The sequence below is a fragment of the Dama dama genome, chromosome 12, assembly GCF_033118175.1.
Source record: "Dama dama isolate Ldn47 chromosome 12, ASM3311817v1, whole genome shotgun sequence".
Taxonomy (NCBI): Eukaryota; Metazoa; Chordata; class Mammalia; order Artiodactyla; family Cervidae; genus Dama; species Dama dama.
Window position 1 is genome coordinate 15,237,842 of NC_083692.1, and position 22,389 is coordinate 15,260,230.

The 22,389-nt window shown below is 43.5% G+C and overlaps 1 protein-coding gene and 1 non-coding gene across 2 annotated transcripts; one reads left to right on the forward strand and one right to left on the reverse strand.

Annotated features, from left to right (window-relative positions):
- The first annotated feature begins 27 nt into the window (after nt 1-27).
- Nucleotides 28-22,386, forward strand: NOXRED1 (NADP dependent oxidoreductase domain containing 1). Its single transcript, XM_061156543.1, has 7 exons — nt 28-2,855; nt 4,337-4,508; nt 7,637-7,848; nt 11,070-11,250; nt 12,020-12,171; nt 13,518-13,740; nt 21,973-22,386. The coding sequence occupies exons 2-7, from the start codon at nt 4,354-4,356 to the stop codon at nt 22,148-22,150; spliced, it is 1,101 nt and encodes a 366-aa protein (XP_061012526.1). The 5' UTR covers nt 28-2,855; nt 4,337-4,353; the 3' UTR covers nt 22,151-22,386.
- On the reverse strand, nt 7,466-7,591 carry LOC133067576 (U6atac minor spliceosomal RNA). Its single transcript, XR_009695351.1, has one exon. It is a non-coding gene; the product is annotated as a U6atac minor spliceosomal RNA (small nuclear RNA).
- Nucleotides 22,387-22,389: the final 3 nt, after the last annotated feature.

Here is a 22,389-nt window from a genome sequence, read left to right on the forward strand (position 1 = left end):
AGTAACAGTGCTTACAGCAAAGTAGGGCCGTGTGCTTAACAGGGAACGCAGCTCCTGGCTAAAGACCCGGCCTCCTGTCCCAGCTCTGCCGCTGACAGGCTGTGTGCTGCTGGGCGAGTCCCTTTCTTTCCGGCCTCATTGTCTTCATCTGTGAGAGGGAGGCATGAATCTCTCAGGGCTTGTGGAAGTCTGCGCTCCTCTGACTGTGGGAATGGGGGCAGTGGTGGGGTACAGAGAGAGCAGGCTTTCAGGGAACGTGGTGCTCCTCTGCGGGCAGTTTGGCCCCCAGGAGACGTGTGTCCGTATCTGGAGACACTTCTTGCTGCCACAACTGGAGGGAGCCACTGGCGTCCAGTGGATAGAGGGCAGAGATGCCACTGAGGAGCCTGCAGGGCACAAGCAGTTCCCTACGGCACAAAATTAACCTGCCCTCGAAGTCAGTAGTGCCAATGAGGAGGAAGCCTGCTCTCGGGATCAGACCCCATCTTTGGCCCCTCCGCTTTGCATCTGTTCCTTCACTTTGCATTTCCACGTAACCTCATGTTTGGTGCCCTTCCTGATCAACCCTCTTTTAAAAAAATTTTTATTTATTTCTTGTTTTTGGCTGTGCTGGGTCTTTGTTGCTGCAAGTGGGCTTTCTCTAGTAGTGGCGAGCGGGAGCTATTCTAGTTGTGCATGAACTTCTCGTGGCGGTGGCTTCTCCTGGTTGCAGAGCACAGGCTCTAGGGCATGTAGTTGTGGTGCATCGGCTTAGTTGCCCCGTGGTATGTGAGATCTTCCCAGACCAAGGGATGAACCCGTGTCCCCTGCATTGGCTGGTGGATTCTTAACCACTGGACCACCAGAGAAGTCCCCCAACCCTCTTGCTGTTGAAGAAAGTGAAGCAAAAGTGAAAGTCACTCAGTCGTGTCCAACTCTTTGCCACCCCATGGAATTCTCCATGCCAGAATACTGGAGTGGGTAGCCATTTGCTTCTCCAGGGGATCTTTCTAACCCAGGGATCGAACCCAGGTCTCCCACATTGCAGGTAGATTCTTTACCAGCTGAGCTACCAGAGAAGCCCAAGAATACTGGACTGGTATTCTCCAGTGGATCTTCCAGACCCAGGAATGGAACTGGGGTCTCCTGCATTGCAGGCAGATTCTTTACCAACTGAGCTCTCAGGAAAGCCCTGCTATTGAAGAAATGGAAGTTTAATTTGCTAAATTGTGCTGAAAGGAATTTCCTGGCGGTCCAGCGGTTAGGAATCCACACTTCCAGTGCCAAGATCCCAGGTTCTATACTTGGTTGGGAAACAAAGATCCCGCAAGGCTGTGAGGTACAGCAAACAACACCAACAAAAATCATGCTGAAGTTACTGGCTGATCTTCAAATAGACACTGGTAACTTAACTAGCATATGAGGATTCATTCAGAGAGGCAGAACCACTAGGAGTATATAGTCCACCGTCTGTCTATCTTATCTCCACGTGGAATTCATTACAGGGTCTTGACCTTGCTCAAGTAATGGCAGCTGGTTAAAGAGTCTCTGAAAGGTTGTCTTCCCGTCTGGTGTTGGAGCTGGACATCTGAAGGGCAGGTGGTGGGGAAGGGAAGGTGGATAAAAAGTGAGGGAGGAGGAGCCAGAGCTCACGCATGGACTGGAACCCCTGCCGGTTCTCACCCCCTCCAGCCTGATGAAGTGGGTGACCTGCAGGGGCAACTTGCTGGTGGCCTTTGTCATGCAGCTGAACACACGTGTGGCCCAGGAGTGTGAGACGCTGCAGGAGGATATGGGGAAGGTATAGCAGTCGTCAGCTCAACCGCTGCCCACAGACAGCAAAAGTGCTGCCCCCAACCTCGTCCACCTCCAGTCCTGCAGGGAAAGCTCTCTGGCGGTACACCCTAACTGGAAACAGACAGGAGGATGCTGGAAAATGTAGTTCCGCCTAGCCACCCGCACGTGTTGCAAAGCCACAACCAGCAGATCCCCATTTTCAAGAACATGTAAGTAAAGGATGGATCTGGAATCCAATGCTGGTACAAGTCAACCTATGCCTCGTTGTGCTGAGCTGGGAGGTTTTGAGCTTCTCTTTCCTTTGGATCAGGAAACATCACTTACGACATTCGAGCGGCTCACCCAATGTTATGGGCTTTCCTGGTGGCTCAGCGGTAAAGAATCTGCTTGCAAGGTAGGAGCCGCAAGAGATGTGGGTTTGATCCCTGGGTCAGGGAAGATCCACTGGAGGAGGGCATGGCAACCCACTCCAGTATTCTTGCCTAGAGAATCCTATGGACAGAGGAGTTTGGTGGGCTACAGTCCATGGGGTTGCAAAGAGTCAGACACAATTGAAACGACTTAGCATGCGCCACAACCCACTGTTATGGTCTAAGGAAGGGTTTCTTAGACTTGAGACCTTGTTTGCTCTTCACCTCAAGTGCTGGAGACTTTGCTTTTAAAGAGATTGAGAGCAAAGTGACCTAAGAGCCCTCCTATAAAAGGGATCAGAGAAGCCAGAATCTAAAGGTTGCATTTTTTATGATTCCATTCATGTGAAATCAAGCCTGAATATTCATTGGAAGGGCTGGTGCTGAAGCTGAAGCTCCAATACTTTGACCTCCTGATGTGAAGAGCTGGCTCATTGGAGGAGACCCTGATGCTGGGAAAGATTGAAGGCAAGAAGAGAAGGGGGCGACAGAGGATGAGATGGTTGGGTGGCATCACCGACTCAATGGACGTGAGTTTAAACGAGCAAACTCCGGGAGATGGTGAAGGACAGGGAAGCCTGGCGTGCTGCAGTCCCTGGGGTTGCAAAGAGTCAGACACGACTTAACGACTGAACAACATCCGCTGTTGATGGGAAATAGCCAGGAAAGGTAATTCCATAGAGACAAGAGACAGATGTATTGCTGCCTAGGGCTGAGGGGGTGGGTGTGGGGTGGAAATGGGGAGTGACTGCTTCACAAGTCGCGCTTCCTTTGGAGGGGGATGGGAATGTCTTGGAACTAGTAGTGGGTGAGCAACACTGAATATATCGAATTGTTCACTTTTGAATGGCTCTTTTGTGAATTTCACCGCAATAAAATTTTCTCACGGTTATCATTTGTGTGGTGAGAACACTTAAGATCTACTCTTGGCAAATTTAAAGTAGACAGTGCTGTGTTGTTACCTATAGTCACCATGATGTACATCAGATCCCCAGAATTTATTTTATCTATTGTTTATCATTTTATTTATTATTATTTACGCATTGATTTCTTGAACACAAAAAGGAGGGGCTTGAAAAGTTAACTCCTGAGTAGTGCTAAGATTTGAACGATATTGGAGCGTGCAAAAAAAGAAAAATCTGGAAGTCCAGAACCTTCTGTTGGGATAAGGAGGATCCCAGACTGCCCTGGTGTAGTACTCCGAGAAGTAGTGAAGGAATTCATGCCCTTATGGGATAGGTCTGGAAAACCTCTAGGTGGGGCTGGCCCCTTTAAGACTCCAAGACTGAAGTAACCTGGTAGCTAAGGAGTCATAATGACAACTTTCCTGGGTAATCCTCCCTGAAAATGTAGTTCTTACCGTCCAGGACGAGACATACTGAGGATCAGAACCATCTTTTCCTCAGTTTGGTTGGTGAGAGATACACATAGAGGGGCTGATACATCTCTGGCTTCATTTTCTAAAATCTAGATATTCGTGCTCTAGACAGAGGATCATGGTATTTAGTTTGGGTTCTTTTCTACCCTGTGGAGAAAGAGAGTTTGGGGAAAGGGATGAATTTCTGTGAAATGTGGTCTAAGTGTCCAGTCCTATTTCTAAGAGAATAGAAGGGAAAAACGTCCTGGCCCAAGCGCGCCTGTGAAACCCATTGCTCATGGAAATACAGGTGCTGAAAAATGTGCCCGGAACCTACGTGGATCTTGTCCAGGTTTTTCATGAATCCAGTATTCTTGATTCATGGGTGTAGGCTCAGCAGTCACTCAGTCGTGTCCAACTCTTCACGACCCTATGGGCTATAGCCCACCAGACTCCTCTGTTCATGAGGTTTTCCTGTCAAGAATACTGGAGTGGGTTGCCATTTCCTCCTCCAGGGGATCTTCCCAACCCAGGGATTGAACCTGCGTCTCCTGGATCTCCTGCATTGCAGGCCGATTCTTTACTGCTGAGCCACCAAGAAAGCCAGATTCATGGGTAGTCAGTGCTTAGGAATCCTCCAGGACTCACACTCAGAGAAGTGGATGGGAGCTGCCAGTTTGGAACTGGGAGGGGAGGTGCTGAAACCACCATCAAGAGAACCAGGGACTTGGGCACACGCCCCGCTCCTTCTTGGGGGACAGGGGGTTGAAATGATTGGCATCTGTCACTGCAGTAGATGCTGGCTTGGAGATGGACCTGCTAGAGGATCTTGAGACCCTGAAGTTTGAGTCTGGGATTCACGAGGAAGACCACAACTGGCTGTATTTGCTGGGCCGTTCTCATGGCCTGATGATCACGGCCTGTGCCCACGCAACCTTCTTCTGCAAGCTACTCCATAATTTGAGGTACGCTGGGTCCCTAGGGTCAGGTAGATAGAGAAGAATCTCACTGCAGAGAATCCAGATGACTTAAACTTTTTATATTGGAGAATAACTTTGGCCGGGGGAGCGTCTTCCTACCTTGTGTAACCTACACTGAAGTACTCCTGTCTGAAAGCACTGGGGAGATGCACACCAGGGAGCCTGGGCGGTGGTTATGTAATGTGCATGGGTTAATGGTGATCTCCTTCTGGTGAGCAGACTGATTAAGTCATCCATTCACCCATCCATCCATTCACTCTCTCAGCAGGACAACCAGCTTTTCTTCCACAGCAACTAATGACTGGCCATTTCATTTCTATTGGCTGAAAATGGGGGTCATTTTTTTTTTCTTTTTGGGCTAACAGTGGAATGCCTCCTCACAAGAAAGCTTCCAGGGACTTTGGGGGTCCCTATGGCCAGATGACTGCCTGAAAACAGGACTACTGATTTTCAAAGAAGCTCTCAGTCCAGTCCTGGCTTCCTGACACTCAAATAAGAGGCATCACCGACTCAATGGACATGGGTTTGGGTGAACTCCGGGAGTTGGTGATGGACAGGGAGGCCTGGCGTGCTGCAGTCCATGGGGTCGCAAAGAGTCAGACACAACTGAGTGACTGAACTGAACTGAACTGGGAGCCAAGAACTTAGGACTAAGGCTCCTGGATTCTGTAACTCTAGGTCACTCTTGGAGCATTTGTTGCCCAAGCCCCACCCCTCAGTCTACTTCTCAGCTTACTTTCCTGACATTAGATTAACTCCCAGATGGGGGGCCCAGATCCCAATCAAGCATATTAAAGGTACAGCACATACCTGAGGAGGCCAAGCACTCAGCAGTTTGCTGACTGGCTGAGCGATAGGGAAGCGTAAACATGTGGGCTGCCCCGCAAAGATGTGTGACGAGAAGCCAACCAGGGACACTCTCAGGAGGCATCGTCTATTTGGAAGGATCAGGCACAGTGGGAAAATGCTCTCCTCTCAACCAAAAGAGAAGCCTCCCATAGAATGTGGCTTGTCATGCTTAGATGGAAGCTCCAGCATGAAGACTCCAGTTTCCACAGAAATACAGAACAACTGTAAGTGAAGTGAAGTGAAAGTCACTCAGTCATGTTCGACTCTGCAACCCCACAGACTACACAGTCCATGGACTTCTCCGGGCCAGAATACTGGAGTGGGTAGCCTTTCCCTTCTCCAGGGGATCTTCCCAACCCAGGGATCGAACCCAGGTCTCTCGCACTGCAGGCAGATGCTTTACCAGCTGAGCCACCAGGGAAGCCCAAGAATACTGGAGTGCGTAGCTTATCCCTTCTCCAGTGGATCTTCCTGACCCAGGAATTGAACCGGGGTCTCCTGCATTACATGTGGATTCTTTACCAACTGAGCTAGCAGGGAAGCCCCACAAATATCAGATCGTCCTATAACAACATAAAATGATGCCTTATGTATTCAGGGGTCAGACCTTGTTCATCTTGGGCCAAGGAAACACATCCAGTGTTTGAATCTGTGAGTGAATCTCCAGAAAAAGTGGCCTCAAATCCTTGATCCTCCCTTTCTCAGGTCTGTTTCCCTTATAAACCATTTTCTTTGATAAATCATCACGTTGGAGAAAAAGCTAAGCTACGTGGTTTCCTGGGTGTGTGCAGAACTGAAATAGCAAACTGTATCGCAGGAGAGGGGTGCACTTGTCCTGGTGGAGATGGAGATGGACCGCTGCCCACGCAGGAAACAGTGGACTGGCTCCCTGTGTTCCGGGATAAGATACAATGGTGGCTGTTCACAGTGACGGTCCTGAGACAAACAGTTAAACAGTCAGAACTTGTGTTTAAGAAGTCAGGGAAATGCACAATACATGTAACCCCAAAAAAACGTTCATTTAAGAAGGTTTTAAACAAGTTCTGATTTTTTGAAAGGAGTATGCTCTACTCTTTGGAAAATTCACTCAGGAGGAACATTTCATTCCATCCAGAGAAGCTGGGTCATTGTTGTTGTTGTTTAGTCGCTAAGTCAAGTCCGACTCTTTGTGACCCCATGGACTGTAGCCCACCAGGCTCCTCTGTCCATGGGATTTCCCAGGCAAGAATACTGGAGTGGGTTGCCATTTCCTTCCCCAGGGAATCTTCCCAACCCAGGGATTGAACCTGCGTCTCCTGCATTGGCACATGGATTCTTTACCCATTCAGCCACCAGGGAAGCCTGAAGCTGGGTCAGTGACACATAGTTGGAATGCTTCTCTCTGGAGGACTTAAGGTGGCACAGCAGGCTGCATTTGAGGAAGTTAAAGCAGAGAACGTCAGAAATTGACAGTCACAAAGGGCTTAGGGAGTGCATGTCTTTTTTTAAAAAATTAATTTATTTAAATTGGAGGATAATTATTTTACAATATTATGGTGCTTTTTGCCATACATTAACATGAATCCACCACGGGTGCACATCCTGAAACCCCCTCCCAGCTCCCTCCCCACCCCAGCCCTCTGGGTTGTCCCAGAGTACTGGCTTTGAGTGCCCTGCTTCATGCATCGAATTTGTACTGGTCATCTGTTTTAACTATGGTAATGTATATGTTTCAATGCTAGTCTCTCAAATCATCCCACCCTCACCTTCTCCCATATAGTCCAAAAGTCTGTTCTTTACATCTGTGTCTCTTTTGCTACCTTGCACTAGGGTCATCGTTACCATCTTTCTAAATTCCATATATATTTATGTGTTAATACACTGTATCGGTGTTTCTCTTTCTAACTTACTTCACTCTGTATAATAGGCTCCAGTTTCACCCACCTCACTAAAACTGACTCAAATACATTCTTTCTCATAGCTGAGTAATATTCTATTGTGTATTTGTACCACAACTTTCTTATCCATTCATCTGCCGATGGGCATCTATGTTGCTTCCATGTCCTAGCTATTGTAAACAGTGCTGCAATGAATGTTGGGGTCACTTGTCTCTTTAAAAACAGTGGTTAGATGCCACGAAGTAGATGGCAATGCTTTAACCGTATGCATGTTCTCAGGCCCAAGAGCCTCTTCCATCCTTGTCAAGGGGAGTGCTAACCTTCTCTCCTTTCGTACAACACACGTGCATGTCTTGATATTTGTGTGTGTCCGTGTTCATTCTCCAGAGAATCACTCTCCAGAAAATCAGTACTGGAGAAGCGAACGTCTAAATGTCGCTTGACTGGGTTGTGTGAAGAAACTCAGGATGACGACGCGTTAAAGGTGGGCATCATCGGAGGCGGCCACCTTGGGAAGCAACTGGCACGCACTCTGCTCCAGCTCGTCCCCATCCCTGCTGAGAATCTGCAGATCTCCACTCGGAGGCCAGAGACCCTGGGTGAGGAGCACAGGGCAGGCCGTTTGGAAAGGGCCCCTCGAAAGAGGAATCCTTACATACAGCCGACCGAATTCTCAACTTGCTAGCCCTGAGAAAAGCTGGAAAGTTTTTTTTTAATTTCAGTACTTTATTTGGCTTCACTGGGTCTTAGCTGTGGCACTTGGGATCTTTAACCTTCATTGTGGCATTCAGGATCTTTTTTCAGTCTCGGCATGTGGGGTCTAGTTCTACGACCAGGGATGGAACCTGGGCCCCCTGCATTGAGAGCACAGAGTCTTAGCCTTTGGACCACCAGGGAGGTCCCAGAAATTTTTTTTTTTTAACTTTTTCCTTAAAGTGCTTTTCTTTTCCACCTAAATATTTATATCCATCTCTCCTCCCTGCACCCTGTGGCCAGATATCTTTCTGGGTCTTTGATACAGAGAAGCTTTCCAAACAGAATTCAAATCTTCTAACTGGATCAGTTAGAGTCCGAGTGGTGTTTACCACTTCCAAACATTTGGCCTTGTTTTTTAAAAAATACCGTTTACTGGGGACTTCTCTGGCTTTCCAGTGATTAGGACTCCATGCTTCCACTGCAGGGAGCACAGGTTCAATCCCTGGTTGGGGAGCTAAGATCTTGCATGCCGTGTGGCAGAGTAAAAAAAATAATAATACCATGTACTGAAAAAAATAAATGTTTTGCAGTGATTCCATTTATTAACCTCTGGTGGGAGAAATCAGAACAGTGATTGCTTCTGGGGAGACTGAGAAGAGGCCCCAAGGAACTTTCTGGGCAGATGTAAACATTCTGTTTCTTGAGAAAGGTGCAAATTCCATGGGTGTCTGCATTTGTCAAAAAGAATCAAAATATTTACTTAAGATCTGTGTGATGCACTGTGTGCAAATTATATTTCAATAATTTAAAAAATGTAAAATAATACATGCATCTTATAAAAAATTTAGAAAATGACCCTATAGGGAAGTAAATAATAACTACCTATAATTTCCTTATCAGGGTTATAATTTCTTCTCCATTTTTTCTTCTGATTATATCAGATTATACCAGTAACTAATACTATGCAAAGCTTTTTGTGTCCTGCTTTTTACAAACAGTTAATGAATCATGTGCATGTTATTTGACATTCTTCAAAATCATGATTTTAAAGTATGACTTATGATATTTCTGTAACTGTGCCTTACTTAGTAGGACTTCCCGATTCATGATTTTTTTAAAAAAATTACTAGGTCAAAGAACAGGTACAGCTTTATTAAGATACACTTTGTACGGTATAAACTGCACATTTTGAAAGTGTACAGTTTGAGGGACTTCCCTGCTGTTTCAGTGGCTGAGACTCCATGCTCCCAAGGCAAGGGGCCTGGGTCTATCCCTGGTCAGGGAACTAGACCCCACATGCTGCAACTAAAGATCCCACATGTTGCAACTAAGATCTGGCACAGTCAAATAAATAAATATTTTAAAAAAATTTTTTTAAGTGTACAGTCTGATGTTTTAACACCTGTATGCTCTTATGAAAGCATTGACACAGTCAAGTCATGAACCTCTCCACCTCCCTGCAGGTCCCACTCAGGAAACCACTGATCTAATTTCTGTCTCTGCCAATTAGTTTACATTCTGTAGAATTTTGTACAAATGGAATTGTACAGTTTGTACTTTTTCTTTGCTGCAAATTAGTTTTAATTATTTTTTAATTGAAGTATAGTTGATGTATAAGGTGTTGGTTTCAGATGTACAATAAAGTGATTTGGTTAAACATACATATAAATATATATGTTCTTTTTCAGATTCTTTTCCCACATAGGTGATACAAAATATTGAGTGTAATTCTCTGTGCTATACAGTAGGTTCTTTTTTTTAAAATTTAATTTATTTGTTTATTTTATGGCTGCACTGGGTCTTTGCTGCTGTGAGGGTTTTTCTCTAGCTGCAGCAAATAGGAGCTACTCTCTAGTTGCAGTATGTGGGCTAGCTCATTGCAGTGGCTTCTCTTGTTGCAGAATACCAGTGTTTGGGTGCATGGGTTTCAGTAGTTCTGGCTCCCAGGCTTGAGAGCACAGGCTCAGCAGTTGTGGCTCATAGGCGTAGCTTCTCCGTGGCATTTGGGATCCTCCCGGACCAGGGATCGAACTCGTGTCTCCCGTGTTGGCAGATGGATTCTTTACCACTGAGCCACCTGGGAAACCCTCAGGTCACATAAGTACAATCAAATGATTAACTACCAAGGAGTGGTTTTAGCAAGGATGTGAGTTATTATGTTTCTCTCTGTGTTTGTAAATATCTTGTTGACATGAAATTGTGTACACTTTACTGAAACTACGAGCAGAATTTCCCAAATTACTCCTGGCCTCTGCCCTCTTCCACTCTCTCAGTCTTTCCCACCAATTCAAGCCAATTAAGCTGTTTAACTTTGTCCCAGTCACGCAATTCTGTTTTATAAAGAGCATGTTTTATTTTGCTTTGGTTGCTTGTCTTCACCCGATCAGGGATCAAACCCATGCCCCTGCAGTGGAAGCCCAGAGTCCTAACCACTGGAAGCCAGGAAATTCCCAGTCACGTGATGCTCAAATCTTCAGTTTTCACCTCTATAATATAGGGATATATAGTTTATAGGGATATATTATATCCCTATAATATAGGGATAATACTGGCCTCTGTCTCATAAGGTTCTTGTGAGGATTCCCCATTGGTGGTTTAGTCACTAAGTCGTGTCTGACTCTTCATGACCCCATGGACTATACCTCTCAGGCTCCTCTGTCCATGGGATCCTCCAGGCAAGAATACTGGAGTGGGTTGCCATTCCTTCCTCCAGGGAATCTTTCCGACCCAGGGATCGAACTGGTGTCTGCATTGGAAGACAGGTTCTTTGCCACTAGCGCCACCTAGGAAGCCACATGTGGTGCCAAAACTTGAGATAAAACAGTTGCCACCCTTTCCCCAAAGTTGGGGGCTTCTCTAGTGGCTCAATTGGTAAAGAATCTGCCTGCAATGCAGAAGACCCAGGTTCAATCCCTGGATCGGGACGATCCCCTGGAGGAGGAAATGGCAATCCACTCCAGTACTCTGGCCTGGAGAATTCCATGAACAGAGGAGCCGGGCAGGCTACAGTCCATGAGATCACAAAGAGTCAGACAGGACTGCGATGTTCACTTTCCCCAAAGTTGATGTTGAGTCCGAAGTCTTCTGTATTGTGATCTATCTGACTTCTTTTATTCCCTCTCAGATGAATTCAAGAAGCTGGGAATCCAGTGCTTTTACCAGAACACTTCTCTGGTTGGATGGGCCAATGTGGTATTCCTCTGCTGCCTGCCATCCCAGCTGCCTAATATCTGCGTAGAAATTCAAGCCCGGCTTGGGAAAGACTGCATTGTGTACAGCTTTGTCTCTGCCATCCCAGTATCCAGGTATCTTGTTAGGGTGAGCGCAGGACTGGCAGGACCTCTCTGTCACCTCATGTCCACCCCCGCCCCGACCTCTCAGAGTTGACCATTCCCAGCCATAAGGTGGAAGCATATTCATCGGCAGAAAGGCCCAAGCCAGCCTTTGAAATTGTGTCCTCCTGGTTTTTCCGCCAATAGCACTTGTGGATGGGACATTTTCTTTGATGTGCAAATGTTTAGAGCGGAAACAGCATTGCTTCCACCTACTTGGGGCTTCCCTTGTGGCTCAGCTGGTAAAGAATCTGCTTGCAATGCAGGAGACCTGGGTTCGATCCCTGGGTTGGGAAGATTCCCTGGAGAAGGGAAAGGCTACCCACTCCAGGATTCTGGCCTGGAGAATTCCATGGACTGTATAGTCCATGGGGTCGCAAAGAGTCGGACACGACTGAGCGACTTTCACTTTCAACTGCTTGAAGTTGACTCGTGTCCCCTTGTATACGGGTCAGCAGCATGAAAGTTGATGGAGAGCATGTGTCAGATATCCTTTTGGTACGTCTAGTGCTGGGTCCAGTGCCTGGCTCGTGGTAACTTTCAATAAGTGTATCTGAGAAGGATGGGTGAACCATCCGGCTAAGAGGTTGTGCCCTCAGGGCTGAGCCACACCTGCATTTGCCTCTGGGCTGCACAGTGCAGCGGACTGTGTGGTTGGGGCTGGATGTGCCCTCCGTGGATCACGTGCCAGTTCATTCCAGTCCTGGCTCTGCACTCCCTGCCTTGATGGCTTTGCTTGCAGGTTGAAACTCCTACTGAATCACACTAACATCTTGCGGCCCCAGTATCAGTGTGCTGAAGATCTTGCCCACATCTGGGGGGCCAATAAGGAGATCACCGCTGCTCTCCAAGACCCCGCGATTCTTCAGGCCACCTGCCCCTACAGCCCTGCTGGTAAGGGCTCACGAAATTTTTGGCACTTTTGAAAATTACCTTCCCCTTGACCTGTTGCTGTCTTATTAAATCCCGGTGTGATTGTGCTCAGGGTGTGTGGGGGGGACTAGATGGCATTCTCAGCTACTTAGGTTTTATATGGGAACAACTTTGGTGGCAAAAAGCAGACTTTTTAGGGACTTCCCTGCCAGTCCAGTGGTTAAGACTTTGCCTTCCAAAGCAGGGGGTTCGGGTTCGATCCCTGGTTGGGGAGCTAAAATCCCATATGCCTCGTGGCCAAAAAAACCAAAGCATAAAAAACAGAAGCAGGGCTTCCCTGAAGGCTCAGTGGTGGAGAATCCACCTGCCAATGCAGGAGACGCAGGCTCAGTCCCTGATCTGGGAACATCCCACGTGCCGCAAAGCAGCTGAGCCCTGTGCCACTTGCGAGCCAGTGCTCTAGACCCCAGAGCCAAAACCACTGAAGCCCGAGTGCCCCGGAGCTCATGCTCTGCAGCCAGAGAGGCCGCTGCAACGAGAGGCCCGTACACCACAGCTAGAGAGCAGTCCCCACCCGCAGCAACTAGAGAAAAGCCCGCACAACAGCGAAGACCCGGCATGGCCAAAAATAAAATAAATTACAAATATATATGAAAACTGAAAGCCGCTCGGTTGTGTCCAACTCTTTGTGACCCCATGGACTATACAGTCCGTGAAATTCTCCAGGCCAGAATCCTGGGGTGGGTAGCCCTTCCCTTCTCCAGGGGTTCTTCCCAACTCAGGGATCAAACCTGGATCTCCTGCATTGCAGGTGGATTCTTTACCAGCTTAGCCACAGGTATATATATATACAGAAGCAATATTGTAACAAATTCAGTAAAGTCTTTAAAAAATGATCCACATTTTTAAAAAGTCTTAAAAAAAAGAATTTTTTAAAAAAGCAGCCTTTGTAAGGAAAAGCTGAGAAGTATGATTAATCAGACCCTCTAAGGATGAGTTGGAAACAGCCAGAGAAGAGAACCTGTTTAAACAAAAGGATGCAGCCTCTGGGACCAAATGGCTTTTCCTGACTGTAATCTTGCAGTGTGCCTTATTGCAAAGAACCATGCCACAGATTTCCCAAGATGCATTTGCCATTAGCAATGTCTACACTAAACTATCTGCAGGTAGGGTCCACCCATGGCGGGTTACAAAGGGCACACCCAGGCTCTCCGTCTGGCAAGGAAGAGTGTTTGCTTATGTCCAAGTCCATAGAACCACACTGTCTTGGATAGAAGGCAGCTGTCCTCTGTCTGGGGTTTGCCCGCGGTTCCCTATAGTCCTTTTTTGGTGGGCTCACTGGTGTTTCCTTGCTCACTGATGTTTAGGGGGAATAAGCCTCAACATCAAGTGGCTGGAGGGGATATTCTATGCACTCTTAAACTTCTGCGCAGCAAAGGACATGCCCCACTCACAAGTGCTGCAGCATCTGAGCGAGCTGTTCTCCTCCCAGCACCTTGAGGCCTGTAAGGAGGACGAAGCAGCGCCCTTAAAATTTCAAGCCCAAGATTTTGTCAGTAAGATCTATGCCAAGAACCTGTCTCAGAAACGGTAAAGTATCAGACGGTGGCCATTCGAACTTCTCCCACACTGTTGTCTTAGCAGATGCTTTTAATATTTTTCCTTTAATGTTCTTTTTAAAAATTCATAAAAATAATACATTCTTAGGAAAAAAAATCCAACTAGTGGAGAAATGAGAGCCCTCTTTTGCCCCCCCAGTCCCTTTTATAGACTTCACCTCTAATCGCTTTTATATTTTTGTCTTTTCACCTATGTATTTACAAACATATATGTATACTAGCATTATAGTATAATGTGTATGCATATCTTTATCTATATATACATTTTAGAAACATGGATACTATACTTACTATGTCATAGGTATCGTTTTGTGTTAGTACAATAATATGTACTTCATTTATGAGGATAGTGTAAACATCTGTTGGATACATTTCTTTTTTTTTAAATTTATTTGTTTTTAATTAGAGGATAACTGCTTTACAATATCATGTTGGTTTCTGCCATATATCAGCATGACTCAGTCCTAGGTATACATATGTCCTGGTGGATATGTTTCTTTAACTGCATTTATTTATTCTATTTCCTCTTAATGGCATTGTACCCTGGCCCCACATTTTGCATAAAGGAACTGCTTTGAACATTTTTATCCTTAAACTTTGCACACTTGTACCAGTAGAATTTCTGGGTCAGAGGTTATATATATTTTATGTTTGATAGATATTCCTAAATTACCTATCAAAAACATGATGCTTACTTATATTTCCAGCAATAGTGTATGAGAGTGCCATTTCACTATAGTTTCATAACTGTTAGATCATTCTTTTTAATCTTTAATAATCTAATGGGGACAAATGGTTGCCCTTGTTACCAGAGACTTCCATGTCACTAAATTCACTGGATACTTTTTTTTTATTTAAAAGAATAGATTTTATTTTTTTTAGAGCAAGTTGAAGTTTACAGAAAAATTGAGCAGACGGTTCAGAAAGTTCCCATAGAGCACCTGCCTCCTGACCTGCAGTTTCCCCTACCACCCCCTCGCGTTCATGTGGCGAGTTATTATTCCTAAAGTCCAGAGTTTATGGGATTCACAATTTTCTTGTTAGTTATGGTAAAATACACATAACATAGAATTTACCATTTTTTTTAAAAGTGTTTATTTATTTTGGCCACACCTCACTCACAGCCTTTGGGATCTTAGTTGTCCAACCAGGGACTGAACCTGAGCCACCTATATTAGGAGCATGGTCACGGGACACTTCTAAATCCTTTTCTTCCTTGGCTATTGAACATACCATCCTTCCTGAAACAATCACGTCTCTTAGTTTTCCTGATACACTCACATGCTCTTCATTTTCCTCCTGTCCCTTTATCCTGCTTTTGCTAGGTCCTCTTCTGCCCCATCCTTAAATCCGGGAGTTTCAGGGCTCTGTCAGAAGCCTTCTTTTCTCAGCCTACACTTTGTTCTTGGGTGATCTTTTCCACTGTGCGGACTTAGGTTGCCATCTTTACTCTGCCAGCAGAGGACTCCTATATGCCTTGCCTAGATGTCAGTTCCGCATCCAGGTAAGTTAACACTCACTATCTCCACTGAAACTTAACATGTCTAAAAGCATCCCTGCTCGCATGCCTGCTCTTCGAGTGTTTCTAATTACACGTTCCTTGGAAGAGTTGTTCAACCCGAAACCTGGAAGAAATCCTTGATCCTCTCCCTTGCCTGCTCCCCTTCTCTTTGGGCTCTGCTGGGTCTTCGCTGCGGCATGTAAGCTTCTCGAGTTGCATTGCATGGGCTCAGCTGTCCTGCAGCATAGGGATCTTAGTTCCCTGACCGGGGATCGAACCGCGTCCCCTGCATTGGAAGGTGGATTCTTACCCACTGGACCACCAGGGAAGTCTCTGGTGGTTTTGTACAATACCAGTTTTATATTCTAATCAATCACTAGTGACCTGTGACACACTTTCAGCTTGGGAATCTTCCTCCCGCCTTTTCCTAGGACCCCCTTTGCCTTTCTCTTATGTTGGATCTCTTTTTCCTGGACCCCTCCTCCTCTGGCTTCATCTACTTCTTCATTATGATGGAATATGTTCTCCTGCACTAGCTTCTTTCATAAAGGCTGTGTAGTAATTTTTAAGGACTATGTCTGACAATGTCTTTATTCTACACTAATATTTTATTGAAAACACAGCCAAGGTGTAGAATCTAGGTTAGAAATAATTTCCCTCAAAATTTTGAAGGTAGTGTGCTCTGTCGTCTTTCAGCTTTTAGAGTTGCTGTTGAGAGGTAGAGTGCCATTCTAAGTCTTCAGTTAATTTTTGGTATGAAACCTGCTTGTTTTCTCTCTGGAAGCTTATAGTATCTTTTGCTTTCAGCATCCTGAAAGTTTATTATGTGTCATGATGTAGGTCTATTTTAATTTACTGGATTGGACACTTGATGGGCCTCTCTCTTTTTTTTTTCCCTTAACTTAAAAAAAAAAGAAAAAAAAAGAATTGTACATTATAACATATACACAAAACTATGTAGTCCATAAATTCATGAATATACAGTTTAATGAGTTATTGTAAAGCAAATATACACATAATTGCCACCCATGAAAGAAACAGACTATTCAATGGTCATTTTCAATCTGCATGCTAAGTTCTCTGATTTTCTCCAGATATGTCTTTGATAATTTCCTCCCATTCCCTGTTTCCTCTTTTCTTCCTTCTGAATATTTTATTAACCCAGTGTTGGATCTGCTGGGCTGATCTTTGATTTTTTTTTAGTTCTCCTATTTTCAGTATTTTTGTCTTTTTCCCCTGCTTTCTGAGAGATTGCCTCAACTATCTTGTTTTTGTTTTTGCTACTATATTTAGAACATATTTTCATTTTCAAATATTTCTTTAGTCTCCAAATATTCCTTTTTTTATGTAGCATCCTGTTGTCATTTTCCTATGCAATACCATTTCTTATCCTCTGAGAATGTAAATGATAGAGTTTTTTTCTCCTCTGAGAAATCTGTTTCCTTTGGAAGTTTTCTGATCATTTGTTTTGCTCTCCATCATTCATTTTAGAGTTTTTCTTTCAAGTATATGGAAAACCTTGACTGTCTGCTCATATTTAAGATCCTGGTTACTGAAAAGTTGCTTGGATACTCTGTGTTTGCTACCATGGCCTCTACTGTAGAGTGATTTGATCAGCTTTTCCTTCAGTTCAGTTCAGTTGCTCAGTTGCAGCACGCCAGACTTCCCTGTCTATCACCAACTTCCCCCCCAAAAAAAGTCTGTCACTGTTTCCATTGTTTCCCCATCTATTTGCCATGAAGTGATGGGACTGGATGCCATGATCTTAGTTTTCTGAATGTTGAGTTTTAAGCAAACTTTTTCACTCTACTCTTTCACTTTCCTCAAGAGGCTCTTTAGTTCTTCTTCACTTTCTGCCATAAGTGTGGTGTCATCTTCATATCTGAGGTTATTGATATTTCTTCCGGCAATCTTGATTCCAATTTGTGCTTCATCCAGCCCAGTGTTTCTCATGATTTACTCTGCATATAAGTTAAATAAGCAGGGTGACAATATACAGCCTTGACATAGTCCTTTCCCTATTTGGAACCAATCTGTTGTTCCATGTCCAGTTCTAACTGTTGCGTCTTGACCTGCATACAGATTTCTCAGGAGGAAGGTCAGTTGGTGTAGTATTCCCATCTCGAAGAATTTTCCACAGTTTGTTGTGATCCACACAGTCAAAGACTTTGGCGTAGTCACTAAAGTAGAAGTAGATGTTTTCCTGGAACTCTCTTGCTTTTTTGATGATCCAGTGGATGTTGGCAACTTGATCTCTGGTTCCTCTGCCTGTTCCAACTTGAACATCTGGAAGTTCACAGTCCATGTACTGTTGAAGCCTGGCTTGGAGAATTTTAAGCATTACTTTGCTAGCGTGTGAGGTGAGTGCAATTGTGTGGTAGTTTGAACATTCTTTGGCATTGCCTTTCTTTGGGATTGGAATGAAAACTGACCTTTTCCAGTCCTGTGGCCACTGCTGAGTTTTCCAAATTTGCTTATATTGAGTATAGCACTTTCACAGCATCATCTTCCAGGATTTGAAATAGCTCAACTGGAATTCCATCACCTCCACTAGCTTTGTTTGTAGTGATGCTTCCTAAGGCACACTTGACTTCACACTCCAGGATGTCTGGCTCTAGGTGAGTGATCACACCATCGTGATTATCTGGGTTGTGAAGATCTTTTTTGTATAGTTCTTCTGTGTATCCTTGCCACCTCTTCTTAATATCTTCTGCTTCTGTTAGGTCCATACCATTTCTGTCCTTTATTGAGCCCATCTTTGCATGAAATGTTCCCTTGGTATCTCTAATTTTCTTGAAGAGATCTCTAGTCTTTCCCATTCTATTGTTTTCCTCTATTTCTTTGCACTGATCACTGAGGAAGGCTTTCTTATCTCTCCTTGCTAATCTTTGGAACTCTGCATTCAAATGGGAATAGCTTTCCTTTTCTCTTTTGCTTTTCACTTCTCTTCTTTTCTCAGCTATTTGTAAGGCCTCTAGGGCTTCCCTGGTGGCTCAGAGGTTAAAGCACCTGCCTGCAATGCAGGAGACCTGGGTTTGATCCCTGGGTTGGGAAGATTCCCTGGAGAAGGAAATGGCAACCCACTCAAGTATTCTTGCGTGGAGAATCCCATGGACAGAGGAGCCTGGTGGGCTATAGTCCATGGGGTCGCAAAGAGTCGGACATAACTGAGCGACTTCACTTTCTCAGATAACCATTTTGCCTTTTTGCATTTCTTTTTCTTGGGGATGGTCTTGATCCCTGCCTCCTGTACAATGTCACGAATCTCCGTCCATAGTTCTTCAGGCACTTTGTCTATCAGATCTAATCCCTTGAATCTATTTGTCACCTCCACTGTATAATCATAAGGGATTTGATTTAGGTCATACCTGAATGGTCTAGTGGTTTTCCCTACTTTCTTCAATTTCAGTCTGAATTTGGCAATAAGGAGTTCATGATCTGAGCCATAGTCAGCTCCCAGTCTTGTTTTTGCTGACTGTATAGAGCTTCTCCATCTTTGGCTGCAAAGAATATAATCAATCTGACTTTGGTATTGACCATCTGGTGATGTCCATGTGTAGAGTCTTCTCTTGTGTTGTTGGAAGAGGGTGTTTGCTACGACCAGTGCGTTCTCTTGGCAAAACTCTATTAGCCTTTGCCCTGCTTCATTCTGTGCTCCAAGGTCAAATTTACCTGTTACTCCAGGTATTTCTTGACTTCCTACTTTTGCATACTTTTCCTACTTTTTCCCTTATAATGAAAAGGACATCTTTTTTGGGTGTTAGTTCTAGAAGGTCTTGTAGGTCTTCATAGAACCATTCAACTTCAGCTTCTTCAGCATTATTGATCGGGACATAAACTTGAATTACTGTGATATTGAATGGTTTGCTTTGGAAACAAACAGAGATCGTTCTGTCATTTTTGAGATTGCATCCAAGTACTGCATTTCAGACTCTTTTGTTGACTATGATGACTACTCCATTTCTTCAAAGGGATTCTTGCCCACAGTAGTAGATATAATGGTCATCTGAGTTAAATTCATCCATTACAGTTCATTTTAATTCACTGATTCCTAAAATGTTGATGTTCTCTCTTGTCATCTGTTTGACCACTTGCAATTTGCCTTGATTCATGGACCTAACATTCCAGGTTCCTGTGCAATATTGCTCTTTACAGCATTGGACTTTATTTCCACCACCAGTCACATCCACAACTGGGTGTTTTTGCTTTGGCTCCATCTCTTCATTCTTTCTGGAGTTATTTCTCCACTGATCTCCAGTAACATATTAGATACCTACCGACCTGGGGAATTCATTTTTCAGTGTCCTATCTTTTTGCCTTTTCATACTGTTCATGGGGTTCTTAAGGCAAGAATACTGAAGTGGTTTGCCATTCCCTTCTCCAGTGGACCACGTTTTGTCAGAACTCTCCACCGTGACCCATCCGTTGGGTGGCCTTACATGGCATGCCTCATAGTTTCATTGTGTTAGACAAGGCTGAGGTCCATGTGATCAGACTGGTTAGTTTTCTGTGATTGTGAGAAAGCCTGAATATTGGTATCTTTAAGTCTTTGGGACCCAACTTAGGGAAAGAAAGCTGTATGTGTATAGGGGTTGTCTTATCATTCAGAATATTTTTTCACTTTATGTCTCCCCTTTTCAACCTATCCTTGCTACTCAAACTGCTATATAGCCATGCCATCATCTGTGAGTTTGTTTAGAAATGTAGATTCCAGGGCCCCACCCCAGATGTATGGAATCAGAATCTGTACTTTTACAAACTCCCAGGTGATGTGCCCATTAAAGTTGAAGTGCTGCTCTACAGTCTTTTTTCATCAGATGATCTGTTTGAATAGGAGGCAAGGCATATTAATATTTCCACTATGATTGTAGTTTCTCAAATTATCTTTATATTTCTAATCTTTGTTTTATAAGGTTTGAAGTCATATCATCTGATACACAGAAGTTTCTATTTTTATACCTTCCTGGTGGATTAAACTTTTTACTTCTATCCCCCTCCCTTTTAAAAACTTTTTAAAAGATAATTTTGATTCACATGCAGTTATTAAGAATACAAAGAAACCCCATGTGCCCGAATAAACCATAGTACAATATCTATATGTAGATATTTGTAAAACTATAGCCAATACCACAACCAGGACATTGACACTGATACAGTCAAGATGGAAAACAGTTCTGTAACTAGGGATCATTCATGTTGTTTCTTCCTAAATTGGCAACCATTGAGCTGTTTTTCATTTCTATGATTTTGTCATTTCAAGAATACTATATAAATAGGATCATGTATTATGCAACTTTGGGGACTGGCCTTTTTCATTCAGCATAATTCGTTGGAGATTCATCCAGGTTGCTGTGTGTATCAACAGTTTATTCCCTTTTATTGCTGAGTAGTTTTCATGGCATGTATGTACCACAGTTTGTTAAACCATTTACTTGTTGAAGGACATTTGGGATGTTTCCAGTTTTTGGCTATTATGCATAAAGATGCTCTGAACATTCATGTACAGGTTTTTGTATAAACATGTTTTCATTTCTTTGGGACAGATGCTTAGGAGTGCAATGACTGGTTGCATGTTAGTTTTTTTTAAGAGACTGCAAACTGTTTTTCAAAGTTATTCTTTTTACCCTACTAGCAATGTATAGTTCAGTTTCTCTACATCCTCACCAGCATTTGGCGTTGTCACTAATTTTTGTTTTACTATTACATGACAGATCAATTCATGGAGAACTGGCATCTTTATAATGCTGAGCTTTCCCATCCATGTACACAGTATATGTCTCCGTTTATTTATTTCATCAGCATTTTGTAGTTTTCAGTACACAAGTCCTTTACATGTTTTGTTAGATTTACACTAAGTATTCCATTTTGTGTGTGTGAAAGGGACTACATTTTTAATTTCATTGCCCAAGTGTTCATTGCCAATATATATAAACAAAATTTATTTTTCTATGTTTATTTTATATCCTGTGACCTTGCTGAATTCATTTATTAGCTCTAGGAGATTTTTTTGTAGATTTGTTTGGATTTTTCTACATAGACAATGATGTCATCTATAAATACTGATGATTTCAGTTCTCCCTTTCCTATCTGTATGCCTTTACTTCCTTTTCTTGCCTTATTGCACTGGCTATAACTTCCAGTGGTATGTTGAATAAGTGTCGTAAGAGCATATATCCTTGCCTTACTCTTGATTTTTAAATACTATAAAACTCTACATCTTAATGCTTTTTAACTTGAATTCCACTATAGACTAATACTTAACACTGTCCCATTTTTATGTGCATGTTAACTCTTTCTTTCTCTAAACAGTTGAAGAGGTTATCTTTTTTGTTTTTTTAAAGAGGATATTGTAAAAGAAATGAGGTCTCTCCCATTTCTAATTTCTATGATCCTCTTATGTATTTTCTATCTAAATTCAAGAAAATTATACCAAAAAGGATGTTGATTTTATTATCATAATCATTCCCCAGTTATGAATTCCTCCCCAAATGTACTTAGAGAATTGTACATGTGAAAACTCTTAAGTACAATTAAATCCACATATTGAATAGATCCAGATGAAATTTTAATTAGTTCAGTATAGAAAATGAAGAACTTTATTTCCAAGGGGAAGAAAACTTTCTTTAAAGGCGATGTTTAACAGATAATCAGATGTATTGAACAGACATAAAAAAGTAACAGTATTTTTTTTCCCTACCCCAGGCCTTTCCCCTTGTTTGATCTGACTACTGTGCAACTCAAGGAAACTCCCTTTAGCCAGTATCTGTCAAACAGCACTACTTTTCAGGACCGCTTTATCCATCTATACTATGACTCATTTGGCATCTCCCTAACCAAAGAACAAGAGCCAGAGGTTTCCACAGGTTCTCCATCCCAATAAGAGAAGAGACGTCTCAGGAATCATGAATTTTTCTTCTTCTAATCAGGTAGTGCTTTGATTATTGCAACTGTCAGTGGAAGTCATGTATTTGTCTGGTGTTTCCCATATGTTAGGCAATGAGGAATTACAAAATTGTACTGATGGCTCTTTAAAATCTAGAATAAAACAAGCAGTTCTTTACATCAGTATGTTTGGGTGTGTCTGGCTTTTGGAAGCAACTGAATGAAACTACATAAACT

Bases quoted from the DNA above. Each gene is read 5' to 3' on its own strand.
- NOXRED1 (XM_061156543.1), top strand. From the start codon at position 4,354: ATGGACCTGCTAGAGGATCTTGAGACCCTGAAGTTTGAGTCTGGGATT. The intron at 4,509-7,636 runs GTACGCTGGGTC...TTCATTCTCCAG, and splicing joins AAGCTACTCCATAATTTGAG to AGAATCACTCTCCAGAAAAT. The intron at 7,849-11,069 runs GTGAGGAGCACA...ATTCCCTCTCAG, and splicing joins TCGGAGGCCAGAGACCCTGG to ATGAATTCAAGAAGCTGGGA.